The sequence below is a fragment of the Anabrus simplex genome, chromosome 1 (assembly GCF_040414725.1).
Source record: "Anabrus simplex isolate iqAnaSimp1 chromosome 1, ASM4041472v1, whole genome shotgun sequence".
Lineage (NCBI taxonomy): Eukaryota > Metazoa > Arthropoda > Insecta > Orthoptera > Tettigoniidae > Anabrus > Anabrus simplex.
The window spans coordinates 1,178,060,123-1,178,079,750 of NC_090265.1; the positions used below are offsets into that span (position 1 = coordinate 1,178,060,123).

Below are 19,628 nucleotides of genomic sequence, written 5' to 3' on the forward strand. Positions count from 1 at the left end.
ACTGGCCATCAACCTGATGTTTTTTATTAATAATTGTCCAGAGAATTCTTCTATTCACTTTCTGCAGTTTGTCTGTTGTTGGTTGGGTATTGAGTTTGAATAATGTTTTACTTGCGTATGTTGCTTCTGGTTTGATGATGGAGTTATAATGGCATTATTTAGCATTAATTGAAAGAGACTGTTTTTTGTAACTCGGCCATGTAATATGTTGTGCTCTTCTCAGTTTTAGAGTTCTATTATCTATGGATGCTTTTTCATTAGCATTCCAAGTGACAATTCCACCAAGATATTTCAATTTATTCACAACTTTAATTTTCTGAGTATTATTTAATATAATATGTGGGGTGTCAACTTTAAAGGATGGCATCATTTTTGTTTTCTCAAAAGATATTTTCAACCCAAACTTCATTGATAATCTCCCTAGTTCCTATACTTGAAATTTTGCTTCCTCTATGTTATTTGTTAATAGCGCCAGATCATCAGCAAATACAAGGCAATTTAGTCGAATAATTCTTCCAGTCTTAACAGTTGGAGGACATTCCTTGCTCCATACAGCCAGAGAACATCTTGAGGCGCACACACACACACACTTCACAATCTCATTTTTCATCATATCATATTTCATTTATTACCTTTCCAGACCACGGTTAGACTCTTGATCATTGATCAGACAATAAACCTAATATGGGAAGTCTTCTATTGAAAGAATCCATCGGTTTGGACAGCTATATAATCTTCCAAACGAAGACACCATTCGGATACAGTGGGGTGTCAGATAGAGGATTGTGGTGAGTCGAAGCGCCCAGAGAATAATAATAATAATAATAATAATAATAATAATAATAATAATAATAATAATAATAATAATAATAATAATAATAAACCATTAACAATTATTGTTGATTGATTTACAAATGAGATGAGTTGTTGAGTAAGAGAGCCTTGAAGTTTTAAGTCTCATGCACACAGAAGAGTCTTCACTGACAGCTATTGTGGTGCCTGTACATGATTAATGTATTATTATTTAATTACTTCCGGACTGAGCTACTTGATTGCGTGGTTTGGGTCACATAGTTGTGAGCTTGCATTTAGGAGATCATGGTTTCAAACCCCACTGTTGGCAGCTCTCAAGATGGTTTTCTGTGGTTTTCTTGTTTTCACATCAGACAGGACTTTAGCTCTAAGGTTAGAGAGATGCGGTGGTCTAGCGAAGGTTGTGTGAAGTGACCATGCGGCAATTAACTAAAAGAAAAAATGACGAGACAGTTGATTTGCATGTGACAGAATTCAAATAAAGGTGTAGACAAATGAATTTCCTGTTCTTATCAAAATACAGGTGAATTAGAAATGTGATACATTCGAGTTGGCGTCATTGGCAGCTGGACTTTAGTTGCAGATATTGGAGGGGTGCAGTGGTCTAGTGAATTTCCTGTGAAGCGATCTCACGGCGTAAAGCTAAAGTAGAAAGATTATGAGACCTGTGTTTGGGACATAGGACATGCTTTCTTTTTAACTGTAAGCAGATTATGAAAATGAGACACATTAAAATGATGCTGAGATATAACATGTGTCATATTGACTAATAAAACTGTGGGTCTATCATTAGAAATTGGACATTGCTGTTAGTCGGCCATGGAGTTCAGAAAGAGAGAAGTTACATGCTGGATTAAAAAGTAAAATTTATATGAGAAGTGGGCAGTAATTCACATAAAACTAAAACTGAAATAGCTGGAGATTTAGGATCACTTTTCATAGTAATAGTAAAAGAAATGCTATTTTAGGCAAATTTTTAAAAATTGGTTGCAAAATCATCAACATTGATTAATAATGTTGTAAACCTGATGTATTAAAAGAGCCATAAGTATAAATTATGTTGTTATCTTATATCTCTGAAATAACCTGTAATATTATTCCATAAATATAGAAAAGTATTTTAATAATTATATGACATAATTTCTAAACCTGATTTGTTGTATCGTAAGTAATTCTTAGTTATACATAAAATCTGCTCTTCACCTTGATACATGTATAACACAGGTTCAATAGAATTTACTTCCCACAATTATGGGCCGCAGCATTAGACAAAGTGTAATGCTTGCACAAATAATGGAGGGTTATTCATAAATCAGTGTCACATTTGGATAACATCTTGATGTTGCTGTATGAGACGTGCCAATCCGAATCATGTACGTATGGAAACAAAAATTCTCCAAGTTTGTGTCAAATAAAATGCGCACATGTTGTGGTGACACTGTTGGCTGCTAGCCAGCAGAAGTGTAGAAGTGTTAAAAATGGCGTTTGCAGGCAACGAGAAGGCATTTTATGTGATAGAATTTGCAAAAATAGAGGCTATTGTGACTGTTCAGGGGCGATTTTGCACTCGTTTTCACAAGGACGTGCCAAATCGCAGGATGATCATAAAGATTCATCAGACATTTGAGCGCACAGGTTGTCTTTGTCCACTCAAATTAACTGGCAGGGCAGAACCATCAGAGGCCTCTGTCTCACGTGTTCGTGAGTTGTTTCAGTGCAGCTCTCAGAAATCGACAACTCGTGGTAGTCTGCAGCTGGGAATGTCACAACCGACTGTGTGGCGGATTCTTCATAAGCAACTGAGGGTGAAACAGTACAGACAGCAACTCCTGCAGTTGCTCACAGATGGTGACAAGGAGGTTCACACACAATTTGCCACCGACATTCAGGCTGCAATGGCAGCTAATGAATATTTTGGTGACATCCTCATCTTCATTGATGAAGCAACGTTTCACTTGTCGTGGAAAGTGAACCATCACAATGTGTGCACTCATGGGACAGAATGGCCACATGAGATAATTGAGCATGTGCGTAACTCCCCAAGATCATGTTCTGTGCCCTGTCAAAGACAAGCTTTATGGGCCCTATTTCTTTGCCGAATCCACAGTGACTGGCATCATTTATCTGGACACGTTAGAACAATGGCCTATGCCGCAACTGTAAACAGACAGCGGCAACTTCGTTTTCCAACAGGACAGAGCCCCACCCACTTCCATCGACTCATGCGCACGTACCTGAACAAGAACTTACTGCAATGTTGGATTGGATGAACTGCTGACAATGACATTGCATTGTTGCGGTGGGGTGGCTGCCCTGTTCCCCAGATCTAACCCCGTGTGATTTCTTTCTCTTGGGACATGTAAAGGACAGGTTCTGCATTCCACCACTTCTTGCCGACTTAAATGACCTCCGAGATTGTATTACAGCAGCGATAACAATTGACCGTAACATGCTTTTGAGGGTGTGGGCGGAATTGGACTATTGCTTGGATGTCTGCCATGTATCGAAAGCACACACATAGAACACTTGTAAGGTATATCAAACAAACTTGGAGAGATTGTTCGTCTTTTGGTATATCATTCACACTGATATGTAAAGTACTTATTTCACAATAAATTTCAGAAATGTGACACTGATTTATGAATAACCCAGTATAAATGGAACATAACAATTTTTAAGTACATCCACAAATCTGTCCTTTTAAAAAACATAGCTTAAGGAGCAGAAAGTGTCACATAAATATCCAGTAGTGGAGGTTGCTGGCCACTCAACATGGTGTTGCCTCTTTTGGCTTGCAATGGTAGATGTCATTGTTGATGTAGGTGGTACTGAAGTATTGCTATAGATCAGGGCCATCCAAACAGCGCTCCCAGAGCGCTAGCGCTCTGGCCGCGCTCCAAGCCAGTGCTCCGAGCGCTTTGGGGAAGGTAGTTTCGGGTAGTGGTGGGAGGAGCTTGGCTTGCTGAGCGGGCAGCCGATCCATCAGTCGCTAGTCTAGTCCAATGCGCTTTGTTGACAGAAGGTAACTAAATCACTTTCGCAGCTGTCATAAAAATGCAATGAAATGGCGTAAGGCTTTTAGTGCCGGGAATGTCCGAGGAAACGTTCAGCTTGCCAGATGCAGGTCTTTCGGTTTGACACCCGTAGGCGACCTGCATGTGATGAGGATGAAATGATGAAGACGACAGCTTACACCCACCCCCTCCCAGCGAAATTAACCAATTACGGTTAAAATTCCCGACCCTGCCAGAAATCGAACTCGGGACACCTGTGACCAAAGGCCAGCACGCTAACCATTTAGCCATGGAGCCAGACGCAGCTGTCATGACTGAACATCATACAAAAAAAGGAGTGGTGAAGCAGCAGCCTTTAAAGCAGAATGAGAAATTTCATTTTTCTGTACAGCTTATACAGGGCATGCCAAATGTTTAGTGTGCCACCGAGATTTGGAACGGCACTACATTGCCAACCACAGGGATGATTATGGTGATTTGACAGACGCCAGTCTCCAATCAAAGTTGGAAGAACTGAAAGAAAATTTCAAGCAGCATTATTCTCTAAGTATTAGCCTAATTTTAAAATGATGGTTTACAAACGAGAATGAAGAAATGTTTTATCTGAAGAACACTAAAATTGTGACTCGCCTTACATTTTTGGACAGGAGACTGAGGAGAGTGAGGTTGCTGGACCCATTTTACGCGCAAGCTACAAATGTTCGCGTCGCACCGACACAGATAGGTCTTATGGCGACGATGGAATAGGAAAGGCCTAGGAGTTGGAAGTAGCGGCTGTGGCCTTATTTAAGGTACAGCCCAAGCATTTGGCTGGTATGAAAATGGGAAACCGCGGAAAACTATCTTCAGGTCTGCCGACAGTGGGATTCGAACCCACTATCTCCCGGATGCAAGCTCACAGGGAAGGGAATTTAATAAAGGCGTGCCTAATGGACGCGGTCGCATGTATTTGTCCTGTGGAGCTAGTTGAGAAATTTGATAAAATTTATCTTTCTCCTCAAAGTGTGGCTCACAGAATAGACAATATGGTCGTTGACATGGAACAGCAATTAATGGTGAAGGCAGCAAATTTTGTATCCTTTTCCATCGCCCTCTGGACAATAGCGAAATTCACGAGGAATAAAAACTTTGCACTCGGTCTTTTTTTCTCCTAGGTAAGGTAAGGTAAGGGTGTATTCTGCCCGAAGGCAGGTCCGAACCTCCGCAGAGGTGTGCCTGAGCCGGAGTTTACGTATGGTAGGATGTCCAGTTCTTTTCCGCTCCTCCCTGCCCTTACCGCCCACCAACAGCGCGTGGCAACCCATCCAAATCTTGACTACGCCCAACGTTGCTTAACTTCGGAGATCACCTACACAATAAAGCATAAAATCATGGATATGATTCTTTGGTTGTTCCCGCCTTACCAGCCTCTTACGTCATCAACCAACGTTGCAGACACAGCTCAGCTCGTTATTTTCATTCGAGGGGTGGATGACGATCTTCGGGTCACCGAGGATTTCCTAGACTTGGTAGCTCTCAAAGACACCACTACCGGTTTCGAAATTTTCCAAGCTGTAGAGGGTGTTTTTGAGTCAATGGAATTAAAATGGGAGCGGTTGACGAGTGTAACGACGGATGGAGCTCCTGCTTTACGTGGTCTACGCTCGGGGTTCCTAAGCTATGTAAAATGAAAAATGGCCGAGAGTGGTAGTATCCATTTCTTGATGCAGCAGGAGGCAATCTGTGCAAAGGTCGCCAAGCATAAAGATGTAATGGGAACAGTTGTGCGAATGGTAAATTTTCTTCGCTCTCATGGACTCACGCACCGTCAATTCAAAGAGTTCTTGGATGACATCGAAGTGTAGTATCCGGATATCCCGTACCACGCAGAAGATGGCTGAGCAAGGCGAAGGTGGTTCATCCTGTTTTTTGCTTGCGGAACGCAATATATATCTTTTGTGACATGAAAGGGCGGCCCGAAGTTCTTTCGCGTGATCCTAAGTGGGTGGAAGACTTGGCATTTCTAAGTGACATTGTTGCCCATCTAAATACTATTAACTCTTCGCTTCAGGACGTAAAGCACAATATCCGCGATTTGATGGAAAAATTCAAGCATTCAAAAGAAAATTGATTTTGTGGGAAAACCAGATGCGTGCCAATTACAAGAAGAGTTTGAAAATAGATTTTCAGAATTATCACTCCAAGTGGTGTTAGATGTATTTGTTCGACCATTTTCTCATAGAGCAGACAGTGCTCCAGAATTAAGAATTGATTGATCTGCAGTGCAATGTTCGTCTTAAAAGACCGCTTCCTAATGTCACGAAGTTTAGAAGAATTTTAAACAGCGGCTTTCCGCAAAAAGAACACCCCCTTTTGTATCAACGTGCATGTAAAGTTCTGACATTGTTCGGCTAAACGTATATTTGTGAGCGTTTCTTTTCTGTTCTTAAGCTTACCAAAAGTAACATCGTGCAACGATGAGCGATAGAAACTTTCACAATTGTTTAAGAATAGCTGTGTCCAGAAATATTGTACCCAATTTGGAGAAGATTATTTGATGGTTATGAATTTCATGTTTTTGGTCCGTATTGAACTGAGAATAATATATAAGTAATAATAATAATAATAACGTAAATGTTTCCACCTTTTCAATACAGTATATTCACAAAATTACAAAATTATACGGTACTCTTCGATCTATTTATCACTTTCCTCAGAAACAATAATGCAGCCAACCTAAACTCAATCCTAAATTTAATCAAAGGTACTTTTCCAAGACAATTACACTTTCTCCCGCACCCTTCAGCCCCACCTTAAGCCCTCTTCCTAAGCCATATTTCATTTCAATACAAGAACTTACTGATTTCCATGATTATAATTTTTACAACACCCCATTTATACTTTATTCTTTGTTAAAAACCTCTTAGTATGTATATTCCTTGTATTATTAACTATTACCATAACATCTCATTTCACTTGTTATTCTTTAAAATAATATTGTCTTAGGATTTCGCCACAAATGATCTTTGCTCCAATACGGCTGATGATGACCCCTAGATGGGTCGAAACTAGTACCGTATAATTTTGTAATTTTGAGAAGATTATTTGCTCCAAAACTAAAAGCTCGTAAGAACGACTGAGCAAAAGTCACTCAAGGTCTATACTATCTGTTCATATTTGCAAAATTTTGTTGAATTTTCCTCTTAGATATGTTCTAATTTCAGATTTGAATAAATCACATTATTCTTTACTTAACACTTGATTTCGTTTCCTGCATACTCCATAATCGGAGTACCTTTCGATTTATATATGCGGTATAATTGTGATGGCAAAACAGCCCTATCAGTATGATGTCAACAAACCCACAAAAGCCGTCAGGCACATGTCTGTACGTACGTATCTAGTGAGCGCGGTCCGAACATCGTCCGTCTGTCCCAGGTCTCTTCGCTGCCACGCTGTAGTAGTGTTAGGGGAAGGAGCGCTAGTCTGACTGCCCAGTGCTCCCCGAGCGCGGGCGCGCTCTCGGAGCGCATTGACTGGATGGCCCTGCTATAGATCCTTAAAGGGCTAATAATAATAATTTTTAGTGGCTATTACTAGCCTGGTGCAGCCCTTTTAAGGCAGACAAATAATATAAATATAAATGAAACATAATAATTTAAAATTACATCCACAAATCTGTCCTTTTCCAAAACATACCTTAAGGAGCAGAAAGTGTCACATTAATAAGAGTGGGCAGCATCTGCCATGTTTGGGAAACTGTGTGTTACTGTAGTAGAGGATAGTGTTGTGTTGTGTGTGAGTTGTGGGGATGTTGGGGACAGTACAAAAGCCCTGACCCCAAGCCAGGGGAATTAATATCTCTTAGGGGCAAAAGATCTTTCTAGATCGATGCCCTGAATAAATAGCATATAATAAAAAGGTTAATATCTCTGACCCGGCCATGAATCGAACCCGGGGCCCTCTGAACTGAAGGCAATTATGCTGACCATTCAGCCAAGGAGCCATACCTTGAAGGGCTGCAAAGGTTACTTTCTTTATAATAGTGTTAGGGATAGGCAACCTACTGTAGTGAGGAACATCATGGGAAAACAGATATGCTACAAATGTAAGATAGATGGAGGGAAATCGTAGGAGTTTTTGAGGGTATGGATGTTATTGAGGCATAAAGTTTCCATGATGATAAGATTTTGATTGAATGTGCTGTTACCGGGCGAGTTGGCCGTGCGCGTAGAGGCGCGCGGCTGTGAGCTTGCATCCGGGAGATAGTAGGTTCGAATCCCACTATCGGCAGCCCTGAAAATGGTTTTCCGTGGTTTCCCATTTTCACACCAGGCAAATGCTGGGGCTGTACCTTAATTGAGGCCACGGCCGCTTCCTTCCAACTCCTAGGCCTTTCCCATCCCATCGTCGCCATAAGACCTACCTGTGTCGGTGCGACGTAAAGCCCGTAGAATGTGCTGTTTGTAAGGTATTTTAGGTGTTGAAAGTGAGTATGAGTAAATATACTGGGAAATGTATACCAAGGCTGGAGATTTGTAGAGAGGGTATCCAAGGATTGGCATCAAGCAAAGTTAATCACCAAAAGTCGCATATAACTGAACCTAGACTATTGGAAAGTGCATGCTTGAAGAGAACTAAATAATAGGTCAGTCTCTATGAACAAAGCATGTCTGTCTCCTGTATTTTATGTAGTTGAGCATAGTCAGTTGGACACAAAACCAATAAATAACTTTCAAGTTGCTTTACGTCACACCGACACAGTTAGGTCTTACGGCAATGATGGGACAGGGAAGGGTAAGCGACTGCAACTATTGAGCTAGGTATAAATTACTTTAATGCTGTTGTTGTTATTATCATCATCATCATCATCATCATTATTATTATTATTATTATTATTATTATTATTATTATTATTATTATTATTATTATTATTATTATTATTATTACATGCCAGTAAATCTACCAACATGAGACTGACTTATTTGAGCACTTTCAAATATCTCTGGACTGAGCCAGGTTCAAACCTGCCAAGTTGGGGTCAGAAGACCAGTCAGTGCCTCAACCGTCTAAGCATCTTAGCCCAGCGTTGTTTATTTGTTTGTTTGCTGCTGCAATTTTCTTCCTTAAGGTTGTTCTTCTTGTATGTCTCCTTCCTTGATTCCCACTTCTTCGAAGTCCTTGTGAAACTCCTTAAGCCATAAATGTTGTGCCTTCCACTTTTCTTGTAGCTAAGTAACCTATGTGCCAGTCTCTTTGGATTCATCCTCTTAATGTGCCCATAAAATGACAGTCTTCTTATTCTCCTAGTAGATGATATCTTCTCTACTTTTTCATAATGTTTTCAATTCGGTCTCAATCAGAAGATGGGTTGTAAATCTAGTGACTTCTTTGGACCTAAGATTTTCCTAAGGAATCTCCTTTCCCTTTAATCAATGACTGGGTCCGTTACTCTCTTCATGTTTTCTGCCGCATTAAACACTGTGCACTGACCATACAATAATGTTTTAATTTTGCTTGGATCGTTACAGACATGGATTTATAAGCTCCACAACATAGTCTGAAAGCCATTTCCATCTTTCCCACCATTCTATTCAAAACTTCTTTCTCTTTTCCATTCAGGGTGAGAATTTCTCTCAGGTACTGAATTTTCTGAACAGGGTGGATTTTCCCAAATTTGGTTTGCCAAATACATTCATTTTTAATTGTGTTTCTTCTGATTTAACATTCATAACAAATGCTAAAACATGCCCACGCCAAAATTTAGCTTTACATCTTGAAAACCATCGAAGACTATTAGCAGAGGTAGTAGATTCCTTAGAGGCAAAAGCAGCCATAATATTAGTACCAATTATTTGGTCATCAAAATCAGATAATGTCTTTGACGGAGGTACTCCATCTCTAAAGACACAAACATAAGTATTCATACAGGCTTTGCCTTGATCTCGCAAATTATAAATGCATAAGTTCATATTCCAACCTAAGAAAACTCCAGATTCCTCAGGTTTGTATAGCTCGAGAGCATGATAACCATCCCCCGCAACTAAATTGAAGGCCGCACTAAGAAACCACTGAATGACCTTGAATGCTGTGACGTCACATGTGGCTGATAAGGTATGAGCAGCCGCATCCACCAATAGATTTACCGAGGCAGATGCCACTGTAAGACTTGCCGACGAGATTCTAAGTCCCTTATCAGTGCTATTGTGCATGCGCGCTGGGCGGTTATATAAGCTTGTGCAAGCCACGGCTTTCTGATTTCTGTTTTTCTGCTTTCGGTTTTTGGTTTTCTCTTGAGTCCATATATGCAATTTTTTTCAAAAGATATTCCTAAACCAGTTTTGGCAGCCATGTTTTGTAATTCCCATACCTGTTTTACAGCTGAGTGTAGATTGTTAATTAGGAGTATTACCAGTACATCATCTGTGAAAGCTAGTTATTCCAATATAATTGCACCTTTTCCACATCATATCTTTATCCTTGATCTCAAATCTCCGCTTATTCCAGGATACAGTTAAACAGCGGTGGTGTCACAGACCTGTTTTTATCTCAGATAGTTCTGAGATTTCATCCATGAATTTAACTTGAGATGAGGGGTCTGTCAATGTCTCTTTGATTAACACAAGGGATGTATCGTCTAAACTAAACTCACAAAGGACGTTAAACAGTACTTTACGATCTACTGAATCATACGCCATTTTTGAAGTATACAAAGTCTTCTAACTTCTCATTTCTGTTATTTTTATTAGAGACTTATGGATATATATTTGTTCTGTGCAGGAGCATCCTTTCCTAAAATTGGTCTGATATTCACCCATCTGTTCATCTAGGTAATCTTCAATTCTACGCTACAGTGCTTTTGAAATGATTTTATATGCAATGAAAGGAAGGGAAGTGTGTCTGCAGTTTTTGGCATTTGTTCTGTCTCCTTTTTTATGCAAGGAACTACTTCTGTCTCCCAAATATTGATGAAAAGTTCCTCCAGTTTTTAAATACATTTTCATCGACGTACTTAAATAGTTCTGCAGAGATGAAATCCTTTCTTGAAGCTTTGTTGTTCTTTATCTCTTGTATTATATCCTTAATTTCTCTCTTATCTGGTGAGAGAGTAATTTATTCTTAAGTTCTTCAAATACTAACCGCTCCTCCGGAGGATCACAGTTAAGAAAATTCTGAAAATTGTTGACCTGATGTTCACAGTTCTTCTTGTTATTATGGATAAGCTTCCCTTCTTCATGTTTGAAACATATATACTCCCAGGGGTGAATTCCTTGATTTTGTTCTTGAACTTCCGATATGAATCTGTCATGTTATTTTTCCTCAATTCTTCCTCAGTTCTGTCCAGCTGTTCCTTTTCATACCCACGCTTAACATTCCTGATAATTTTGGCCATGCATTTTTTTTGTTCCTTGAATTCTTCAAAGTGATTTTTATTCAAACACAGTTTATTTCAGGCTTCAGAACATTCTGTAAGGCCTCTTCACATTCATTATTCCACCATGGGTGTTTCTGCTTTTTGGCCAGCAATATTGCGTGCTCAGGAGCTTCATTGATCCTCCTGACCATTTAGCCCCATTCAGGGGATTTTAAGGCCTCAAGCTCATGTTGGTACCTGTCGACAATCTCTCCATTTAATTCAAGCTCATCAATCCTGTATCTATTTATTTTAGTAGTAGGTTTCTTCTTGGTATTAGGAATCCACCTTACTTTGCCTCAGGTCAGGTAATGGTCCAAGTATATGTTAGCTCCTCTCTGTACTCTTGCATTCAATATCTTAGCCGGGCTAGAAGTGGCTACATGATCTGTTTGAAATTTTCCCAGATTGGGATTTAGTTAGCGCCATGTCATTAACTTTTTTCTCTCTCTCTCTTAAATCGAGTAGACATAAGTTTGAGGTTGAATGGCTCACATTCTTCAATCAACCTCTCCCCATTGTTATTGGTTCTCTTGTGTCCAGGGAAGTAGCCAACTATTTTCTTATATTTTCTTTCCTTCTTGACTTGCAAATTGAAGTAGCCTATTATTATTTTAACCATATGATCAGGTGTTTCTAACAACTCTTTTTCCAGAAAAGACCAGGATTTGTCAACTTTGTCAGGGTTCTGTTTGTTGTCTTCATTTATCGGGGCATGCCCATTAAAAATTGCATACGACTTATTTCCACTCTTCAGAGCTAAGGCCAAAAGCCTCGGAGATGGTGATCTAAATTCAATAATGGGATCTGTGATTGATTTATGAACAAAGAAGGCAGCTCCTAAAATTGGTGGAGATTTTCTCTTATTACCTGCTCTACGTTCCCTGACAGCCAGTAATCCTCATAGTATCCTGTAGTTACCCACTGTAGATATTTCATATGAAAGAAATCTCATCTCATGTACTGCAAGAATCTTGATTTGATATTTCTCCAATTCCTTGACCACCTCTATCTGCTTACCAACTTCCAAGAGGATGTTCACGTTCATCATCCCAAAGAAATGTTTCTTCTTTGTCCTAATTGTCCAGCTCCATAGCTAAATGGTTAGCTTGCTGGCGTTTGGTTCCTGGCAGGGTCAGGAATTTTAACCATCATTGGTTAATTTTGCTGGCATAGGGGCTGGGTGTATGTATCGTCTTCATCATCATTTCATCCTCATCATGATGTGCAGGTCGCCTACGGCCGTCAAATCAAAATACCTGAACCTGGCTAGCCAAACATGTCCTCGGACACTCGCGACATTAAAAGCCATGTGCTTTTCCATTTGTCCTAATCTTACAGGGTGAGGGATCCTCCAACTGATCCCGACATGATGGCACAGGGCCCCCAGAATCCAATGCCCTGTTAAGACCAGATGGTGATTGGCTCCGGATTTTGCCAGCTGAGGTAGCATCTTCTGATTTATGTTTTCCCATTGTGGTAGGTTGTGTGACCATAGTCATCAGGAAGGTGTGACCTAAGGCTTCACCAAAGAATAGAACCGGAGTGGTAAGATCTGGAGCATGTGTGAACAGTCATCCCTAACCAGGATTCATATGCTGGCCAACAAGCCGCATGATATAGAAATAGGCGCTGTAGTTGGTCGTGATTTATTATACTCATATTAATCCCCGAGTACTAGGCAACCTATATTAGTACTTTCAGTCTTTATTTTTGTTTTGCTATTTGTTTTAAGTCTCACTGACACAGCAGATAGGTCTTATGGCGACGATGGGAGAGGAAAGGCCTAGGAATGGGTAGGAAGCGGCCATGGCCTTAATTAAGGTAAAGCCCCAGCATTTTCCTGGAGTGAAAATAGGAAACCATGGAAAATCATCTTCAGGGCTGCCGACAGTGGGGTTCGAACCTACTATCTCCCAGATGCAAGCTCACAGCTGCGCGCTCCTAACCACATGGCCAACTCGCCCGGTCACTTTATTAAAAGTGTGTTCTATAGAGTTTGTTAAACTATTGAATGTGGGGTGACAGCAGCAGAATTTACAACAGAAGTACATAAATTGGTTTTAGGTGGAGTAATGGATCTAGGCTACAAGTTTAAGTAATTTCAGAGTGTTATGAGATAGTTGAGACAGTGGCATAGTAATTTCATGAAGGTGAAGCTTGTTTGTTCCTAGTTGAGAAGACTTGCTCACCATTCTCATTTAAGGACAATCAATTATTTTTAGGTTATGAATAATTGTTGTGACAGTCATTGAATTATTTTGTGTACCGGTAGCTAATTATAATCATATTGTAATTAATGTTTTATTTTCAAAACTAATATAATGGTATTTGTGACTTACAGATAAAGATGAGTGTATAGACCCACGTCTTAATAACTGTCATATCACTCAGACCTGTGAAAACCACAGTGGATCATATTATTGTGCTTGTCCTCCTGGACTGAAGGCTGCTGGAATTGGTGCTCCATGTTTAGGTAGGTATCACGAATATATTGTACTAAAACATACGATAAGTAGCCTAAGGAACAATTTAGTGATCAAAATTCATTATTTAATTTTGAAATGTTTTAGATAGCTGGATACATCTACATCATTTTCTTCATTTGGGTCCATCTTTACTCTTCCTCAGGGTCTGTAGGATCAGAGATTGGAAGTCAGATAAAGTAGAAGGCCTGAGACATACATTGTGTCACATGCAATGACATGCGAGCAATGTCAGTATCAGGCAAAGGAATGGGTACAATGATGATAACATAAATGAAAAACAAATCATATTCTAAAATGAGCAATCACTATCACATTTATTCATCTCTAAAACAATAAACTGTTGGTTGACAATTAGGCTGGCAAAGTCAATATCAAAAGAATTTAAAACTACTTACTTCACGTAATTAATCCCTAATTTTAACACTGATGCTTTCACGGCCTGTAATTGTAGACATGATATGGGCTTTTGGGTTATGCCTAATTGCCTGACAAAAGAACACAACATATACATTGTTGAAGCTGTTTACATTAACCAGAACACATTTCACTAGCATGTTTAATCTGAATTAAAAACATTACTAAGATAAAAATTACTTAACAATCTGAGAATTAAGTAATGTAGGACTGCTCTTGAATTTGTCTGGCCATGTATGTTCTATAAAACCTTTACCATATGAAATATTTACTCATTCATTCTTTCTTCTGTACAACATGAAAATTTAATGTGGGGATAATCCATAAGTAACAAAGTATTAAGCACCTTAGGCTTTTCCAATCGTGAAATCACCAGCATTTTGCCCCAGTGTAGCAGTGGGCTCATCAGTTGGATTGCTAAACCATTCCAAGACGCTGGCGGCTAGTGCGCCATTGAGACACCACTGCAAGCCTCTTATGTAGGACAATGCAGCGACGGTGCACTAGGGGAAGCATGTGTCTCCACTTGTATAAATCATCATATTCTTCTTCTTTAAAATACATGTATTTCCACTGAAAACAGCCTGGCACTTTACAGTACTAGAGTGAAGGTGGAGCTCTGGCCTCTTCCAGCTGATGGTGAGCGGCCGACCAGATTGGCTCCTGGCTCCAAGAGGGTTACGACATCATATCATGACAAGAAGATCATAACCACAAATGTTGTTATTATATGTAATTTAATGTTATAATTATTCCTGCAACATTGCCTTTGTCTGTTATACATGTTTTAGTTATCACATAATCTGTTAAATTTATTTGGCTGAAAATGGCCAACTAAGTGGCTGAAACTAGTCCCGAGACTTATGTAATATCATTTACTTGATATATTGTATTGAAAATTTGTATTGTCAATTTATTCTTATAATTGCACTTCAATATGGAACAAAAATGAAATTTTCTACATGCGGACAACATAGTATAAAAATAATTCTGAATTATTAAAAAATAAAAAATAATAGTTGATATTATAGTTTTTGTTTTCAGCAAAATCATTTTCTCGTTTTCGGTTCTAGTATCAAAAGAATTTTACAATACAACAGAATATATGTAATTAAGAAATCTATGGCACTAAAACCCTGATTTGCTTCGACCTATCAAGCGACTGCTGCTCAGTTTGGAGACCTGCAGTTTACGAGGTGAGGCATGATCAGCGAGATGAATCCCCTCAGTCATTATTCTTGGCTTTCTAAACCGGAGTCGCCCTCTCACCCTCAGATATCTCCTCAGTTGCAATCACTTAGGGTCACTTAGATTGAGTAAACCTCAAACTAGCCCTCAGGACCAGGTGAAAATTCTTAACCTGGGCGAGAATCGAACCTATGAACTCTGGGTGAGAGCCAGACATGATACACTTGGCCCGCAGGGACCGGCATTTATGTATACCGATAAAGGACTATATGTGACTATAAGGTTTAGCAGAGAGGAAGTGAAAAGTAAATTGAAGTATGATATGAGCGGAGAATCAGATGGAGGGCCGTGTTTAGATCCAAGAAGTTTCTTGAAGGAGATGGGAGGTTGAGGAATGTTGTTGGGTTCATTGGGACTAATTTCCATAAAATGTTCTCCAGGGACATCATTATCATCTTCGTTATCACTAGCTTCATCTATCACCATATTCAGAGTAGCTTTAATGACGTTAGAAACAATTAAACATCACTTCTTTATCTGTGGTGGTTCCACGGGCGTGTCCGGTATAATTTTGTAGCTACTCTCTGAACTAAATTCACTTTTGTTATCCGATAAATCATCCATGTTAACTTCACATTGTTTTGAATGCTGCATTAATTTATTGTCATCAATACCTGCTGAAAAAGTATCACATGAACAACTTGGCATTTTGATGTTACAAATCCACTCACTGCAAGGAGCAATCTCTTACTGTCCGGTTAGCGGTATTTGTAAACACGGCAAACAACTCTTGTGAAAGCTATAACACCCTCTTAGAACTGCCAAAGCAAGGTCAGGCACACAATAACGTGTAGCTCCTTTACTACAGGTTGTAACAAGAGTATGCACGTCACTATAGGTTGCCTCACAATTATGTATATCACAGAATTTTAAGCCAGCTGATGTAATCGGCTCTGGCAACTTCCGACTGGATATTTAAAGGCCGATCTGATCGGCTTTGGCAATTTAAAGGGTTGGTGCTCGCGCTACCACCTATCACCAAGAGAGTTAAAGTTCACTTAGGACCTCAGGCAAAGAAGTAAATCTGGAAATGATAGCCAAAATTAGGAATGAATAAACATACAGAAAAGAAATTAAAAAGGAGAAAAGTTATTTATGAGACTCACCTCTAATGTCTGATGGAGAACAAGCACCGACTTGCTAGAGGAAGTAGACAGGCCATGTAACAGTGGAATGGGCAGGGAACAAGCACTGACTTGCTGTAGGAAGCAGGCAATGTAAACAAAGGAGTAAGTAGGGGGAGGAGGGAAGGGGAGGGGAGGGTGGGGAGAAGGGGTGTCCACGGTGGGGCTGAAGGCTGTAGAAAGAACGACTGCTGTTGAGAGGGGAATTTAAAGAGATTATAAAAGGAAGAATTATTTTTATCTGAGACATGAAAATTCTAAAAGTTATACAAAAAGGCCCCCTGCTCAATATTACGGAGAATTGTTTTATCCATCTGGAACAGCTTTTCAATCCTAACTTCAATCTAAATGAAATTTCAGAGAAATCATTTTATATGACCTTTTTAAATTCCTATCTTTGGTAATCTTGTCTACTTGAGCTTGTCTGAGTATCTTCTTATGACACATTTTAGTGGAGATCGAGGCAACTCTAAACTCGCGCCCCATTACTGTAGATGACAGTAACTCCGATATCCTGACATCTTCTCTCTTCCTCATAGGAGAAAGGCTGACATATCTTTCAAGTACACAATATACTTCCATCAACCAAGATTTGAATAAGGTAAGGTGTACAGACAGAGACAAAAGCTAATTTTACACTTTGAGCAAAGATGGAAAAAGGAATACCTTCTTCAATGAAGGACTTACCACAGAGTGAAGCTGACCAAGAAGGAAACCGAACTAAGGATAGGTGATGTAGTACTTTTACAAGAGGACTTGAAGCCCAGACTGGCATGGAAACAAGGCCCTTAGAAATCGACCAACCAGGGTGGGGAGGATGTTGAAGATTGTGATATGTACCAATTAGAGAATTTTAGTTTTGTATGTTGACAGTTGATGTGGATAATGACGAAACAGTTGACTCTAGATTATTGTATGTTCACGAGAAGTAATAAAAACCATGATCTGTTAGTTTTGTAACTAGCACACATTTCAATTAACACCCATAAAACATATCACCAAGGATGCTTAATAGACCATAGATCTGATGAATCAGGACCTGAATATGAAAGGTGACAATAGGCTCCAACGCCTCAGAGACACAACTATAGCTAGCTAGTGTACCCAGAATTCATACTAGGCCTGAATGGGGCTAGAATGCTATGGTACCCTATCACATACCACCAGGTGCTGCACCATGGAGATGACTGGAAAGGATTATATATGACGTTTGTCCCCCCCTTCCTTCTTCACACACACACACACACACACACACGCGCGCGCGCACGCACGCACGCACACAGTAGCTGAGGGAATGAGCATCTTGAACATATACCCCAGTATTGTAGATCGTATTAAATAGGATACAGTATATCAATAATATCACTAGGTATTAGAGATGATTTAATAGTGATTTCCAGAAATTATTTCAGTAAAAATGATGTAATAGAAATGTCAGTGAAATATATATCTCCTACTTTTAACAGTTTAAGCCATAACACCACAGTTTAGCTATGAGTGAAATGAATCGCTAATGCTTCAGCACATGATCAAGCAACAGCAATTTGTTGTGATTTTACTTCAGTCGAAACAATAATTGTTTGGAAGATATTGTAAAGATATATAATTTTTGTAGCATAAATTACTTCAAAATTACAAGCTATGTTTTAAGTTAGATCAGCCACTGTTATGGTGAATGAGAAATCATTAACTGTGAAATATATCTGTTATATATTTGTTTAGTCTCATCTGGCTGTGAAATTTATGATATATTGAGTTAGACTTGAAAATTTTGTTTTCAGCTATGAAACAACTCATAATTTTAGTTCAAGTCACAGTATAATATGCTGTATAATGTAAATCTATAATAATACTAGTATAAGAACTTGCACATAACTCAGTCTTGAAAAGATTTTTATTGCCTGGTGTTCATCACTGGTATGCTCATATCTGTAAAGTAATTGTGAGTCACTATGTGAAATATATGTTATTTTGTCTTATATGTGATGGGTTTCATGTTCTGTCAAACTGTTGGAAGATCACTGATATACTGATCAACAGGTAGGTCAGTTACTGTGAAAAATAGGCATCAGTGAAAAAGTGGGAGATATGGATTTCATGAATCATCTCCACTAATGGTAGCTGTTAATCTCCTGGGACATAAATTGACATTGGCAGTGGTATAAGAACACGATTTCAAAATACTTCTCTTTTTGTTTCTGTCTTCTCTGAAATGCATATAACTTTTGAGTTCTTGACCCGGTTGGTAAGCTATGCTTTCTATTAATTTTCTTATCTAGTATGATTTATTATTATATAATAATAATTAAAATTTGAGGACACTAATGTGATTGATTGGGGCTATACCTTAATTAAGGCCTTGGCTGGTACTTTCCCATTCCTAACCCTTCCATATCCTTGCATCACCGAAAACCTTTGATGTTAGTGTGTTGTTAAACCACAATAAAATTGTAGTTTATTTTTGACAAGGTCCCTACTTTATTCTGTCCCATCCTATGAAATAAGGGAAGTACTATCAATATTTGTTTTTCACAAATGAATGTTTGAGTGAAAGTCATAAGAGAATCATTGTTACTATTATTAATTGGTTGAAAAACACTCTCTTGGTAAATCAAGTAATCACCTCTTCTTCTTTATTGGTTTCAGACATTGATGAATGTTCAGTGAGTCCAGATCTCTGTTCTCATTACTGTGCCAACACTGAAGGCGGTTTCAAATGTCTATGTCCACCTGGTCTAGTTCTTCTGGATGACAATGTAACTTGTTCTGGTAAGCAATGTGTTCCAATTTAACAGACTTTGCATGAGATCAGCATTTCATTTGAATATTAAAAGCATCATTAACACACCCTGAGGAATAAAAATTATGAATAAAATAAAGATGGGGCATCTACTGAATAGCCAGTCCCATGGTGTAAGGGCCTGCCCCATGTTTGACTTCCGGCCAGTCCAGAAATTTTAGTTCTGGACTGTGAGGTTGAACAGGATTATCTGCCTTGTGAGACCAACGAAGGAGATATCTGATATAAGAGGTAGCAGACCTAGTTGTGAAAGCCAAGCAATACACGGCTATTGCACCATGGGGGGGTTATCTAGTGAAACCTTGAATTTACAATCTCTAATTTTACGTTTTC

At 39.1% G+C, this 19,628-nt stretch overlaps 1 protein-coding gene across 1 annotated transcript in view; it reads left to right on the top strand.

The window, feature by feature from the left end:
* LOC136858421 (hemicentin-1) overlaps positions 1-19,628 on the top strand; it is a 357,960-nt gene that overhangs the window by 292,588 nt on the left and 45,744 nt on the right. Inside the window, exons 37-38 of the mRNA XM_067137953.2 lie at positions 13,565-13,696; positions 19,142-19,264. Of these exons, the coding sequence (XP_066994054.2) occupies positions 13,565-13,696; positions 19,142-19,264 (255 nt within the window). The remainder of the gene's footprint in view (positions 1-13,564; positions 13,697-19,141; positions 19,265-19,628) is intronic.